This window comes from Haliotis cracherodii, unplaced genomic scaffold, assembly GCF_022045235.1.
Source record: "Haliotis cracherodii isolate W230 unplaced genomic scaffold, xgHalCrac1.p SCAF_22, whole genome shotgun sequence".
NCBI lineage: Eukaryota > Metazoa > Mollusca > Gastropoda > Lepetellida > Haliotidae > Haliotis > Haliotis cracherodii.
Genome location: NW_027266278.1, coordinates 7080305 through 7096086, shown reverse-complemented (window position 1 = coordinate 7096086; position 15782 = coordinate 7080305). Strand labels below are relative to the sequence as shown.

Below are 15782 nucleotides of genomic sequence, written 5' to 3'. Positions count from 1 at the left end.
TTTGAAATGAACCACCTCCTAAAAGTATTATTAAGTCTTTTAATGTTTCAGATCCAGTTCAAAGGTTCAAAATGCAATTTTAATGAGTTGGTCTCAAATGTTTCAGCTACAGTTGTGAGCACCACTTCATATAATTAGTTGGTCTCTAAGGTTTCAGCTCCAGTCGTGACGTGCCACTTCATATAATGAGTTGATCTATAAGGTTTCAGCTCCAGTCGTGACGCACCACTTCATATAATGAGTTGGTGTCTAATGTTTCAGCTCGAGTCGTGACACGCAACTTCATGTAATGAGTTGGTCTCTAATGTTTCAGATCCAGTTGTGACGCACCACTTCATATAATGAGTTGGTCTCTAATGTTTCAGATCCAGTTGTGACGCACCACTTCATGTAATGAGTTGGTCTCGAATGTTTCAGCTCGAGTCGTGACACGCAACTTTTATGTAATGAGTTGGTCTCTAATGTTTCAGATCCAGTTGTGACGCACCACTTCATATAATGAGTTGGTCTCGAATGTTTCAGCTCCAGTTGTGATCGCAACTTCATGTAATGAGTTGGTCTCAAATGTTTCAGATCCAGTTGTGGTGCACCATTTCCTACTAATATCAGCTGTTTTTTCATGATTTATGTCCATTTGAGACGCATCACTAAGACGAAGTAGATTATTTTTTCCAGACAGAATAATTTTTTCAACATTATGGTTTAAACTCGGCGCTACTAAAACTGAATGTAAGCATATCCCTCTACAATTGTAGGTTATACCTAGACGACCAAGGTGCCTGGACATGGGTTACACATTGCAACTGTCCGTGGTCATGTGGGCTCCATTCTGAGAAAGCCATGCTATGCTGGACTTTCTCTGTGAAGAATGTGGTCAGTAGATATAGGGGTGTATTTTGCTGGTCCGAATGTTCCGAGTAGTGGAGAAAGTATAACCTTCCGCATTCATGGTGAAGTGTAAGAATGAGTTGCGGGTGCTGTCCACACCCAATGATACCCCAGTTACCGTAGAAAGGCAGTTGTAGTGTCAGCTGAGGTCGTCTGGAAGTCTGATCCCTCTAGCACATATACTGATAGATATTAAAAAGCCCCCAACTTCAGGTTTTGAGACACACTGTCTCCGTTTGGTCATTATTTAGCACAAGAGTCAGTGCAAAGATTTTGTGTTATGGACCTCTGTTGTGCATACCCGTTCCGTCAAATAAATTATACAGAGGTTTATAACAATCCGCGTATCACCATCAAGGGATGACTGAGAAAACAAAATCAAGACTATTTTGAAATGCACCACATCGTTTCAGGATGATTTAGTCTTTTAATGTTTCAGATCCCGTTCAAACGTTCAAAATGCAATTTTAATGTGTTGGTCTCAAATGTTTCAGCTACAGTTGTGAGCACCACTTCATATAATGAGTTGGTCTATAATGTTTCAGCTCCAGTCGTGACGTGCCACTTCATATAATGAGTTGGTCTCTAAGGTTTCAGCTCCAGTCGTGACGCGTCATGCACTTCATATAATGAGTTGGTCTCGAATGTTTCAGCTACAATTGTGATGCACCACTTCATATAATGAGTTGATCTGTAAGGTTTCAGCTCCAGTTGTGATGCGTCACTTCATATAATGAGTTGATCTGTAAGGTTTCAGCTCCAGTTGTGATGCGTCACTTCATATAATGAGTTGATCTCTAAGGTTTCAGCTTCAGTTGTGATGCGTCACTTCATATAATGAGTTGATCTGTAAGGTTTCAGCTCCAGTTGTGATGCGTCACTTCATATAATGAGTTGGTCTCTAATGTTTCAGCTACAGTTGTGACGCACCACTTCATATAATGAGTTGATCTGTAAGGTTTCAGCTCCAGTTGTGATGCAGCACTTCATATAATGAGTTGGTCTCTAATGTTTCAGCTCCAGTTGTGATCGCCACTTCATATAATGAGTTGGTCTCTAATGTTTCAGCTACAGTTATGACACGTCACCTTCATATAATGAGTTGGTCTCTAATGTTTCAGCTCCAGTTATGACACGTCACCTTCATATAATGAGTTGGTCTCCTAATGTTTCAGATCCAGTTGTGGTGCACCACTTCATATAATGAGTTGATCTGTAAGGTTTCAGCTCCAGTTATGACACGTCACCTTCATATAATGAGTTGGTCTCTAATGTTTCAGCTCCAGTTGTCATCGCCACTTCATATAATGAGTTGGTCTCTAATGTTTCAGCTCCAGTTGTGACGCACCACTTCATATAATGAGTTGATCTGTAAGGTTTCAGCTCCAGTTGTGATGCACCACTTCATATAATGAGTTGGTCTCTAATGTTTCAGCTCCAGTTGTCATCGCCACTTCATATAATGAGTTGGTCTCTAATGTTTCAGCTCCAGTTATGACACGTCACCTTCATATAATGAGTTGATCTGTAAGGTTTCAGCTCCAGTTGTGATGCACCACTTCATATAATGAGTTGGTCTCTAATGTTTCAGCTCCAGTTGTCATCGCCACTTCATATAATGAGTTGGTCTCTAATGTTGCAGCTCCAGTTATGACACGTCTCCTTCATATAATGAGTTGATCTGTAAGGTTTCAGCTCCAGTTGTGATGCACCACTTCATATAATGAGTTGGTCTCTAATGTTTCAGCTCCAGTTGTCATCGCCACTTCATATAATGAGTTGGTCTCTAATGTTTCAGCTCCAGTTATGACACGTCACCTTCATATAATGAGTTGATCTGTAAGGTTTCAGCTCCAGTTGTGATGCACCACTTCATATAATGAGTTGGTCTCTAATGTTTCAGCTCCAGTTGTCATCGCCACTTCATATAATGAGTTGGTCTCTAATGTTGCAGCTCCAGTTATGACACGTCACCTTCATATAATGAGTTGATCTGTAAGGTTTCAGCTCCAGTTGTGATGCACCACTTCATATAATGAGTTGGTCTCTAATGTTTCAGCTCCAGTTGTCATCGCCACTTCATATAATGAGTTGGTCTCTAATGTTTCAGCTACAGTTGTGACGCGCCACTTCATATAAGGTGATCTCTTACGTTTTAGCTTCAGTTTTGAGCACCATTATGAGATGTTTGCGCCCCAGTTGTGCTGTGTGCCGGGAGCCACAAGAAAGTGCCAGTCAATGTGAACCCAGGGGAGAGTTGGGTTACATAGACTGGCGGCAAGTCTCATACAGCTAGATTACTGCTGAGTGGTGCGTTAAACAACAAACAAACAAATATGGATAATTAATCATCATTCGTCGCCATGCATTTGGTGTCGTCCCTAGCCCGTCTAGCGTAAGGGACAGCGCAAAACCATTTACTGGGATGCTGAGAACACCACAACCCATGTGTAAAAAGCTTTGAAATTCTCCAACATTTGAGAGAATTACCCCGTCGCATCCGCATTGCGCATTCATGCAAGGGGCTTTTGACTTTCAATGTGTACAGTGTAGTACAGTGAAATATCTGCTTTGGACTTCATTGCGTCATTGTTTTGACATCCAGTCGAAATTAACGTTTTACTTGTTGAGGGGCCGAAAGTGAGTCTGATTTTTACAGAGACCTGTATTAGGAATATTAATCACAGAGGATAACAAATGTAAATAGACACAAGATTCAAAGAAGTTTTATTATGATGCGTAGTATATTCGGCACAATTGATATCGCCTTGTTTTACAAATGCTGATTAGCCAAAGTCCTGTCTCGACAGATTCCACCGTGCAAAGTAATATTTTATGTGTGAAAGAAATATGTCCAAAATAGCAGTAAGGTAGCCCAGTGTCTCAATCAAATTTTGGCCGAAACGACCGAATTCGATTCCTTACATCTGGCTAATGTTCCGTATGAAGCCCATTCCTACAGTCCACCGAAGCGAAGCGTATAACGCCATACCCACGCATTTAGTGCACACACATAACTCAAACTACGGGGCAACCAATAAAAAAAGACATTTATTTCATAACAGAATAATAAACACATATAATATATCCATTGTAAATAAAAAGGTGTGTTGGGTACACTTGCTTCAAGTAGCCACGGCACCAGAAAATATTACACACTCGGGTACTGTGACACGCAATCGACCAAGTCACTGAGTCCGAGCACCCAATCCAAGTAAGTCGCCTCTTACTACAAACATAGGTTACTTGAGGCAACGCTAACGGGATCGGGTGGTCAGGCTCGCTGGCTTGGTTGATAAATGTCATCGTATCCCAATTGCATGGATTGAGGCTCATGATGTCAATCACAGGGTTATCTGGTCCAGACTCGATTATTTTCAGAACGCTGTCATATAGCTGGAATATTGCTGAGTGCGGCGTTAAACAACAAACAAACAAACAATACTTGATGCAACGCCTACTTCGGACTCCCCATAGGGTGACATCAAATTTAAGGCCGTTGAAACATTTTTATTTGTTTTTCAACGCCGCACTCAGCAATATTCCAGCTTAATGACGTCACAATGGTCCGCAAAACATTGTGATGCAATTTCATTGCATCGATATCTACAGTATTTCACCAAAGCGATATCTCCTGTGGGAGCCAGTTTTGGATGAGAAACATGACTTTTGTACATTCCGCCTAAGTTGTTTGGCATTTTTATCGAATGACACATGAAAAAAATGACAGGGTTTCCGTGTTTCCTCTTCTCAACGTGAAATGCATTCCTATGCTGATGCACGACGGCGGCTGTCTGTCAGTGACGAGATCTTGTCGAAACATTGATTAAACAACCTGATGAACCTTTTTTGAAACATGACTTCTATTATCAATATCAGATAGTTTACGCTATGTAAATCAGACATGTCATTGGATGTCACCTATAAGTTATTACCGGAAAGGTGGAGGCGTCCGAACATATCATGACGTATTTCACCATGTCTGTGTTCAGTTTTCCTTATATTGCTCTGTCACTTTCTTGTTCGTTTCTTCATTGTGCAAATGTAGTAGCAATTGCAGTACGGGTGCGTTGTACAGCGATTCGCCTTACAACAGTGCGCTTACGTTCAGCCGCTTGCAAGCGAAAGAATCGCTGGCTGAGGTCGCTTCGTTCTCAAACCCAAATGACGGCTGACAAGAAATTCTAGACTGGATCAACGAGGAAATGAGCAAAGGCAGCTAACAACCCATCATCCCCAGTCTGCTCCACATCTTCAAAAGTAGGCATAAATTTCATCAGCTCGTCATCGAGCCCCTTCTATTACGTTCCTCATTACGTCAGAGCAACCAAGCGGTAGTTGCGCCGCCATTTTGGAAGAGTGCGCAAGCGCTTCGAACTGTTGCAGACCCCGGGATGAGCGATTAATTTGCTTTCTCTTAGCGATTCATGGCTTGCAACGCCCGAAGTTTCCGGGCCACATCGCATCAAGGAAGTAACTGTTGCGGTTAACCTCCCTGTGTAATTGTACTTCTACTTGCGAATTTATTATGACTTTCATTTCGGGAACAAACGTTATACGTTGCTCTTCCGATTTTATATTTCCTTCATGAAATCTATCAAGCAAACAACGTTTCCTTTGAGGGTGGCAAGTCAGTGTCGGAGTCCAGAGCATTCGTTGGGAGAGAACATGTTCTTCCGGCGCTTGTTTCCATGGCGTCAACGTCACTTATGATGACTGGACTGTTTTGACAGATAGTGAGTGAGTGAGTGTGTGAGTGTGTGAGTGAGTGAGTGAATATGGTTTTACGCCGCTTTTAGCAATATTCCAGCAATATCACGGCGGGGGACACCAGAAATGGGCTTCACACATTGCACCCATGTCGGGATTCGAACCCGGGTCTTCGGCGTGACGAGCAAACGCTTTAACCACTAGGCTACCTGACCGCCTTTGACAGATAGATGTGGTCTCTTACGCTTTCAGGCCTAAGCGTACTTTTGAAAGCATACACTGTTCTGCTGATACCCATCCACCTGAACGAATATTAATATGTCACTAGTAAAGAAAAATGGAGTGATGGAAAAAGTTTGGGTTAACCCTCTGGATGGCGAGTTTTTTTCTGACGCACATTTTCCTAAGATCGGAAAAGTGAAGGTTGTGCGGGAATTGCGCTCACGCGGCACTGGGTCCACCTCTGGCTATAAAATTACGCAGAGATAGGGAATATTGAATTTCCTATTTGATGGTGTAAATTTAACTGCAAATATTAAACCGGTTTAAAAAAAAAGACACTTCTAAGTATTGTCCGAGAATCTATTCTGCTTTGAAAAACAGTAAATTTCTCCGCTTTTTATCGTGCACCGATAAAAGTACTGTGCCACGATTTATTTTTTTATTTAGAAGCTTTACGGAAATTGTGAGCGAACAAAATACTGCCTAATATCTGAACGACATAACTATATATCAAATGGAGTTATATCAAATATGCGTATGTATAACGACAAACATTCAATGCCAAAAATAGCATGCCGTAAGAGACGAAAACTGATTTTTCTCCATGACGTCAAAATTAAGGAAACAGCAACACTTATCGGGGACACGGGTGGCCCAGTCGTCTAAGGCGCCGCGATTTGCTGTGCAGAGTTGCGTCCCTTGGGCGCGCCAGAAACCTATGATTGTGGCTTCGAATCCCGGTTCGCCCAAATATGTTTCTAGGTTTGTCAGCACCATACCCGTACTCGTGGGTTTCACCGAAGTGGTAAACGTCTGAGACCTGTTCACCTAGGCGAGGTCACCCGCTACTGTCAATATATGTTCATAATATTCGGAATACTTGGGTAACATAGGATCGTTGAGTGAGTGAGTGAGTGAGTGAGTGAGTGAGTGTTACGTCTCTTATAGTAATATGCCAGTCACGTTACGACAGCGCAAAAAGAATGGGCGTTTTAAACTGCACCTATGAACGCCGTAAACGGCACCGAAGAAAACAAAATACAGGGAAAAACCTCGTTAGCCCGGTCCCCGTGAATTCCGGACACCCCACCTTCCTCGTTACTCTGTGTCCATGATTCGTCAATCTAGGAAATGGTTTATCCGGACGACTGGTTGGTTGGTTTGTTGTTTAACGCCGCACTCAGCAATATTCCAGTTAATTTATATGACGGCGGTCTGTAAAATAATCGAGTCTGGACCAGACAATCCAGTGATTGATATCATGAGCATCGATCCACGCATTTGGGATCGATGACATGCATCAATCAAGTCAGCGAGCCTGACCACCCGATCCCTTTAGTCACCTTTTACGACAAACATAGTCACCTTTTACGGCAAGCATGGGTTGCTGAAGACCTATTCTACCCCGGAATCTTCCCAGCGGGAGCGTTACCGTTGGGATTGACGGTGTGTCCCTGTGTCTAAACTTAGGTTTTAGCCGAAATCGTAAGACGTTTCGTTCCGGAAAAATCTAGGGTTATATATTACATAATGTGATTCCGTTTCAATTTTTAAACCCATTTATTAACAGAGGCGGATCCAGGGGGAGGGGGTTGCCACCCCTAGAATCCTGCATCTGGACCAGCCACTGATTAACCCATTCCTTCGATAAGCCCCTAGACTTACATCCAGTCTCTGAAATGAACATATTTACAGAAAAAACAACAACAACAGTTAAATTATCTTAAAATAAAATATAATAAAATGGAGCCCAGAGACTTTCTTCATTTTCAGATACTACAGTAATCAAGACTTGCCAAACATTGTAGACTTGCATGGGCTGTATTGGATATATTTGTAATAATACCCCGTCCTAGTACAAACTCGACACCAAAACGACAAGCGACACCTATTTCCTGTTAGTGGTACGTTGCACGGAGTCGTCTGAAGAGTTGCTTCCCTTTGCCAGAAGAACCCTCAGAAGAACCCTCAGTGCGGAAACTGTTTCCGAAGGGAAAAGTGTTGAATATCTTCTTGATTGAACAGTATCAACACTGGATATCTGGTAATACAGTTAAAATGCATATCATAGCCTAATCTATCCGCATGATTTGTGGATACACGACTTAACCCATGCTAAACAGTAAACCGGAACTAATTCTTACTGATGTTAGTTTCTAGAGTATGGCCAACAACATTTACCTGTAGAAAATGCGGCTTACCCGTACATCCGTATAGATCTATAGTTTATTGGTCAACACATAAATGCATGACAGATAAGTCATGTGGTGTACGTTTTTGCCAATTTGTTGTGTATTTGTAATCAGTTGAATTGAAAGGATTGGTGCGAGGACGAGTCTGCGTATTATGTGGCGTGTAAACTTATTAGTTGTCTAGTTTTGACTTTTAACTCCTGTTATAAGAATCACAGACCATGTATCTGTAAGAGTGGCGTAAAACAACATACATTCAATAATTCAAATAAATGTGGGAGACATGGTGGCCCAGCACTGGCAGTGGTCAAAGTCAGTTAGCCATGCAGCTATGGCTGGTTTGATTGGTTGGTTTGTTGTTTAACACCGCACTCACCAATATCCCATCTACCGTATTTCCTCTATTAGACACCCGGCTTCTATTTATTTTTTGTTGGCATCTATTTGAGGCCCAGCTTCTATTAATTCACCCATTTCACTATGACCACGATCATTAATTGTATCAATTGATCGACCCAGCGTCTATTAGAGGCCCGGCTTCTATTTTTTGCACTGAACAATTGACCCGGCTTCTATTAGAGGCTCGCGTCTGATAGAGGAAATACGGTACATGACGGCGGTCTGTAAAAAAGGCTGGTTTGAATCTGATGATGCTTGGTCTGCCAGCACCAGCACTGTGGGATTCACCAAAGTGGTAAACAGCTTCGAACTCATCATTTTAACCAACTGAAATGCAGAGAAACAATGTAACGACTTTTCACGTTACATATAGCATTGAAACCAAACTCACTCAACTTTCAGATGAACTGTAGAAGACGTACTTAATCAAAGATGGCATCACCATCTCCAACACCAGAGAGAGCAGTGCTTGGATTCGTCCTCTACCTGTTCTCATATATCCTCTTCGGTCTGTATGATTTTCTTCTGATTTGTCTATCAATTTTTCACTAAACAGGGAATCTGGGAAAGAAAAGGGTCCCAGTATCACATTCTTCTCATGTGACTTAACTGTAACAGGATTGTGGGGTCAGGCTCTGTGACTTGGTTGATCAGTCCCTTATGAATTCTGTGATTCCACAATCACAGAAAGATTTGCAGAAAATGTAACTTTCTACAGAAAAATCAAGAAATTTGCTTTTTTTATGAATTGCTACACTACTTTTAATTTTTTTCAAGCTTCTCTATCACATTTGCACTCGAGTTATGCCCAAACATTTAACATGCGATTCGAACACACAAGATATGAACCCTACAATCAAACAAAATTTGAAATGCGTCATCCTCACTTTTTAATGTTCCTTTGGTATTACGACTACATAAACTATGTCGACATCTAAACATAAATAAATATCAGACACTATGCATAATTTTATATCTCGAAATGTCAATGCAAGAGAATTTTGACATTCATACATTTTACACAAGAGTGTATTCTTGAAATGATATAAACTCTAATAGACTCGTTTCACTTTCTCGGGGAATCCCTTGGGAATTCCCAGCACCAGTAAATACAGGAGAATTCTTTCTGATCATTTAGACACCTTAATCATGAAGTCATGGCTTTGAGTCATGAGAGTGTTTGTGCGCCCTTGTCTAATATCCTCGCTAGTAAAGTTGCTACAACCCAAAACATGAAATGCACACCAAGTCTGGAGGTGATGATGCTGATGTGGTACTTATTGGCATAGGTATGACAGAAATGTGAGCCAGGTTACCAGCGAGGGTGGCAGCTGTCAGAATTGTAGGGGATTAGGTAAACTGTACACTTGGGGCATATGGCACATGCAATTGACACGATTGAGTTGACATATATTGCTATTAAGCTGACCCATGAAGATCCGGGGTAGAATAGGTCTTCAGCAACCCATGCTTGCTGTAAAAGGCGACTATGCTTGTCATAAGAAGCGACTAATGGTATCAGGTGGTCAGGCTCGCTGATTTGGTTAATGCATGTTATCGTATCCCAATTGTGTGGATTGATGCTCATGATGTCAATCACTGGATTGTCTGGTCCAGATTTGATTATTTACAGACCACTGGAATTTGCTGAGTGCGGAGTTAAACAATAAACAAGCAAACAAACAAAACAATATTGCTAAGCTTGCATACATGTATGTACATGTGTACCTTGGATACACAGGGTTTTCAGTGACTCACAAATGTGACTCCAGTTCACAAATGTAGAGAACAGATGCAGAAAAGAAATCTACTGCATCCCGAGGGATGCCCAATAATATGCATTGTACCTACAGCACACGAAGAGCAGTTATGGGTGTCTGTCATTTCACCCATCAATCATGACCACTGTCCACATGATCATGTCCACATACCCTAGAGTTAAAACTCAATTGCTCAAACAGTTATCTGGAGCTCTGCTGATTGGTTAAACCGAGGTCTCAAATTTCTGATTGATACCTGTGTTGGATTTACCTTTTCACTCAAAAACCTTGTGTATGAATACATCGATTCATAAAAAATGGCTGCTAAACATGCAAAAGTTGCCGGTTATAAAGAAAATAAGGAGGTATCGATTGTACTGGGAGTCAACCTCAAATTTCAAAACAGTAGGTTTATCACCCAAATAACCACGTCCCGTCAACAAACGTGAACACTTGTTTCAGGTGTGTTCTTGGTGTGGGCGTACATCCCTGACACCTGGCTTGATGCTGCGGGACTGACTTACTGGCCGAGCAAGTGAGTATAGTGTGTGTTACCATGGTTACTGTGCTTTGGGATAGACTCACAGCCATCCAAACTGTGCACTGAATAACGGCGAGTGAGTGAGTATGGCAATATTTCTGCAATATCATGGCAGGGGACACCAGAATTGGGCTTCACATATTGTACCCATGTGGGGAATCGAACCCAGGTCTTCGTTGTGACAAACGAATGCTTAAACCACTGGGCTACCCTACTGCCTGCGCTGGATAACAGGGGTGACACTAGATGAAATGCTCAATGCACAGTGATACATGGATGGCAAACTGAGATGTCCATGGTTTGTATGGATGGCTGGCTTTGCTACCTATTGTTTTCGAGACCGCCTCCGTGGTCTAGTGGTAGAGCGGAAGGTTTGGGGTTCGATCCCCGGCTGCGTCATACCAAAAGACGTTAAAAGATGGTACTTGTTGTTACCCTGTCTTGCGCTCGGCATTAAGGGGCTAAAACAAGGACTGGTCGGCTCGGAGTTAGTATAGTGTGTCTGAGTGGGGTATTCATGTTAAACTGCGGCATGATATCTCAGTGAGCTAGCACTATAAATCGGCATCAGTCCAGACTAGTACAAGCAGCCAAAACACACATGTGCATGCACGTCGCTATATAAGTGCAATAATCTTGGACGCGACGTTAAACCCAATTTCACCTCACCTCACCTATTGTTTCGATATTATAAGACAATGAAAAACATATTTGATCACTTCCATGATTTACCGCTTGCTGTTACTGTAAAGCATGAAATTAATGTGTCACAAAATTAATGTGAGTGTTGACCTCTGATCTAAAATGCATGAAATTTAGGCGGGTAGCCCTACCTTTGATTTGAAAACCTATTCGGCGATGACACCAAGACTGTAGAATCAGAATTCTTTGACATAGTATGGGGTGATAGCAGTTTGATTGAATAATATCATCACTTAACATCAACTGCCTGACATCAAAAGAAGAAAATTCCAAGTAAGGCATATTCAAATGGTCAACAACGGAGATTGTACAGGTATCTTACCTTGTGAAGTGCATCAGATCACGTGAGCACCTTGATTAAAAACTTGAAAAGATTTGGAAAATATCTGTCCACACCCATTTAGCGGTACACATCCTTTGCAAATCCTGCGGTTGACTGAAATCTGCACGTTGAAATCCATGTTGTTTACAAACCAGATGGCGATTCCTTAATGCGTTTGGATTGGACTATACATAGACTTGTTAGTCCAGCGAAAATATTACTCCATAATTGCAGCCTGGTTCTGCAAGGGTGGAGACTGAACCTTCATAGTCAGTTAACTCCCTTGCCTCAAGAAGATGTGCATATTAGTGTTGCCACCCTTTTGCAGTGAACCTGACAGGAAGTTGGCAGATTTTGAGGCGGAAGTGTCATGGTGTGGGGTGCTTTCTGTGGCAATGCACGTTCCAGGCTTCTTGTCATCCGTGGCAACCTCAACGCTGCTGCTTACGCGACCAGGTACTGGCACCAGAACTTCATGGAACCAGTTTGATCTTCCAACACGACAATGCCAGACCCCACACAGCATTTCGACAAGGAATTTCTTTCAGAATGCGGGAGTCAATGTCATGGACTGGCCGTCAAGGACTCCCAACCTCAATCCCATGGAACACGTCTGGGATGCTCTTGCCAGAAGTCTGCGCACTCTCCAGAACCAACCACAGAATTTGCAAGATCTTGGCACCATTTTGCAGCAACAATGGCGTCATCTTCCCAATGATGTGTTCACAAGCATCACAAGGTCCATGCGGAGGCGGTGTGTGGCAGTTGTCAACGCACATGGTGGCCATACACGCTACTGAACTTGTGTGCCATCAGATTCTCGTACTTGGGACTTATGATTTAAACTGTTGATGTTATTACCGAATACCGTAGGTGCTTGGAACAAATTATGATTACCACATTAATTAAAATCCTTCTTTGGACATTAATGATTAAAAATTACCTTCTCTGATACATTTGTCCGTTGTACGTCATATATGGGATTACTTTTAAAAATGTGAAGTTTTTAATTTGACTCAGTATATTTGGATCATGCTGGAATGTTATTTACATTGTTGTTCTGTTCCAGGCACTGGGCTGTGACACTACCTGTGTATGGATGTGTGGTAGTTCTGCTGGCCTATCTCGTGTACTTTGGACTCTTCCTCCTCTATACACCACCCCTCACGTCGGTGCATACCATTACTGGTGAGTTGCCGTGGTAACAGGGTACCATTGTTTTGGCATTTACTTGACTAGTTGTATGAGTGTGGGCTTCCTCATTCAGTGCTGCTTGTACATGTAGATTCAGTTCAAGGTGGGGGCAGTGGGGTAGCCCAGTGGTTAAAGCGTTTGCTCGTCACGCTGAAGACCTGTGTTTGATTCCTGACATGGGTACATTGTGTGAAGCCCATTTCTGGTGTACCCCGCATTGATATTGCTGGAATACTGCTGAAAGCGGCGTAAAACAAGACTCACTCACTCACTCAGTTAAAGGTGAGTTGCCATGGTAACATGTTTCCATACCCATATACCTGCAGTCTTTGTGCAGGTGATTAATTACTTGAGAATATGGAGGACACTTTCTCTTTCTGTTTTATTTCGCTGAGGTTCAAATATTGTCCGGTCATAGGTTTTCAGACATAATACATTTTAGGACGGCCATCTTTATCACAATTTAAACAAGGGGTGTGGTGTCACACAGTCAATGTAAATACTCAGATGATGATAAAGTCGTCGTTTATAAGTTAGTGAGATGTTTTACAGATGTTCTTGTGATTAGCGAGAAAATTACTAATGTTTCTTAAGCGTCCAAAAACCCATAACACGGGGATATATGTGTGTTCCCTATTTAAGTCCATGCGAAAGTGGTGAAGATAGGTGGGTTATTTCTGGTTTGTTTTTTCATCACTGTTACATGTCTCCTACACTTACCCTTGGATCCATCCTGGTGGGTCTTGCAATCTCGAATTACCCTCCCTTGATTTTCATTGGCCAATTTGATTTGCTATGCTACTCAGTCTAACAGACCAGTCAGGATTCTAGTTACGAAACAGCCTCAATCTTGGGTTCGCAATATTCCAGCTTTATGATGGTGGTCTGTAAGTAATCAAATCTGGAACAGACAGTCCAGTGACTGACAACGCAACTGGGATATGATCACATGCATCAACCAAGTCAGAGCCTGACGACCCGAGTTGTCTCTTGCGACCTGTGTCGTCTCTTACGACTAGCGAAAGAGTGTAATTTCGTAATGAAGTAATACATTTCCTTATTCTAAGCAGCAAACAAATATTTATTGATTTGAAAATATAGTAAGCCTTGATTCACTCAAGGTTATTTGCAGCCTTAATTGCTATCATTGAAGCTAGTGTAATGGAAATACCGAAATGTTTCTACTTCTGTTGTCAGATGAGTACTCCCATGATGCATCTGAATATCCCGTTCCATCGGAAGAGGCAATACCTCCATTGTGTGACATGTCAGTGTCAGAGGTCAGTCGACTGCTGTACTTGAAGGGCAAGGCCACAAGCTGAGGTCAAGGCTGTGAGGCAACTCCGAAGCAAGAGATGCGTCTGAATATTCTGTTCCATCTGAAAAGGCAATACCTTCATTGTAGGACATGTCAGTGTCAGAGGTCAACCGGCAGCTGTTCTTGAAGGGCAAGGTCACTATCTGAGGTCAATGCTGTGATGCAACTATGTTCAAGGAGAATTGATGCAAGCAATGATCAGAAGCAATGATCGATGATCAGAGATTGAAACACTGGAGATGAGTCTCATGAATTTGAAGTGGCATGAGGAATTGTGTTTTAAAGCCACTTTGAATATGTGAACCTATTGGCTGAGGAAAGCCCAAAGTGATACATGACAAGATTAATGTTATTTTGTGCATGGATCATTTCAACCACATGTTTTCACCAATTTTGTTCCTGGACATAACTTTCTGATCTCAAGGCCACAGTCATAGTGTTCCCCTGTGGGCATTCTGGGTTAGAAAAGGTCCCCAGCAACCTATGCTTGTCTCCCCTGTGGGCATTCTGGGTTAGAATAGGTCCCCAGCAACCCATGCTTGTCTCCCCTGTTGGCATTCTGGGTTAGAATAGGTCCCCAGCAACCTATGCTTGTCTCCCCTGTGGGCATTCTGGGTTAGAATAGGTCCCCAGCAACCCATGCTTGTCTCCCCTGTGGGCATACTGGGTTAGAATAGGTCCCCAGCAACCCATGCTTGTCTCCCTGTGGGCATTCTGGGTTAGAATAGGTCCCCAGCAACCCATGCTTGTCTCCCCTGTGGGCATTTCGGGTTAGAATAGGTCCCCAGCAACCTATGCTTGTCTCCCTGTGGGGATTCCAGGTTAGAATAGGTCCCCAGCAACCTATGTTTGTCTCCCTGTGGGTATCCTGGGTTATAATAGGTCCCCAGCAACCTTTCCTTGTCGCAAGAGGAAAAGATGGCCTGTGTGAAGTTTTGCAAGAAGGGAGCATTATGAACTCAACTTTATACACTGTATGAAAACCAATTTTTTATGTTTTGGGGACACACAAGTATCTATTGATGTGACCCAGTAAACTTTGGAATGTGTGGAAGAAAGAATGTGGATAAAATGTCAATAAACATTTATTGAGAATTTTGAAGCATTTTGTTTTTTGGCAACTGGGATGCCTCTAAGGTGGGTGGGGTGGGGTGGGGTGGGGTGGGGGTGGGGTGGCACAGGTGGCAGTAGTCTAAGGCACCGCAATTCACTGTGCAGAGTTGTGTCCCTTGTGCACACCAGAATTCTATGATTGCAATTCCGGTTCATCCCGATTATGTTTCGAGGTTTGTGAGCACCATACCTGTGCTCTTGTGTTTCAACGTCTGAGGCCAGCATCGTTTCTGGCTATCCTCCCACATGAAGCTGATACGCTGGGATATAACAAGAATACTTTTGAAAGTGCGATAAAACCAACTCACTTACACACTCACTGAAATGGGTGAAGAGATGAGTCTGAAACTAGGAAGATGCCTGGCACCATAAAGGGACTCAAGTTTCTTTAGCTCAACGTAAATTTGTCAAAGTTTCATAG

General features: G+C 42.4%; 1 protein-coding gene across 1 annotated transcript; it reads left to right on the top strand.

Annotated features, from left to right (window-relative positions):
• Positions 1 to 8819: 8819 nt before the first annotated feature.
• Positions 8820 to 15309, top strand: LOC139471271 (phosphatidylinositol N-acetylglucosaminyltransferase subunit P-like). Its single transcript, XM_071253569.1, has 4 exons — positions 8820 to 8919; positions 10634 to 10706; positions 12806 to 12924; positions 14128 to 15309. The coding sequence occupies exons 1-4, from the start codon at positions 8844 to 8846 to the stop codon at positions 14250 to 14252; spliced, it is 393 nt and encodes a 130-aa protein (XP_071109670.1). The 5' UTR covers positions 8820 to 8843; the 3' UTR covers positions 14253 to 15309.
• Positions 15310 to 15782: the final 473 nt, after the last annotated feature.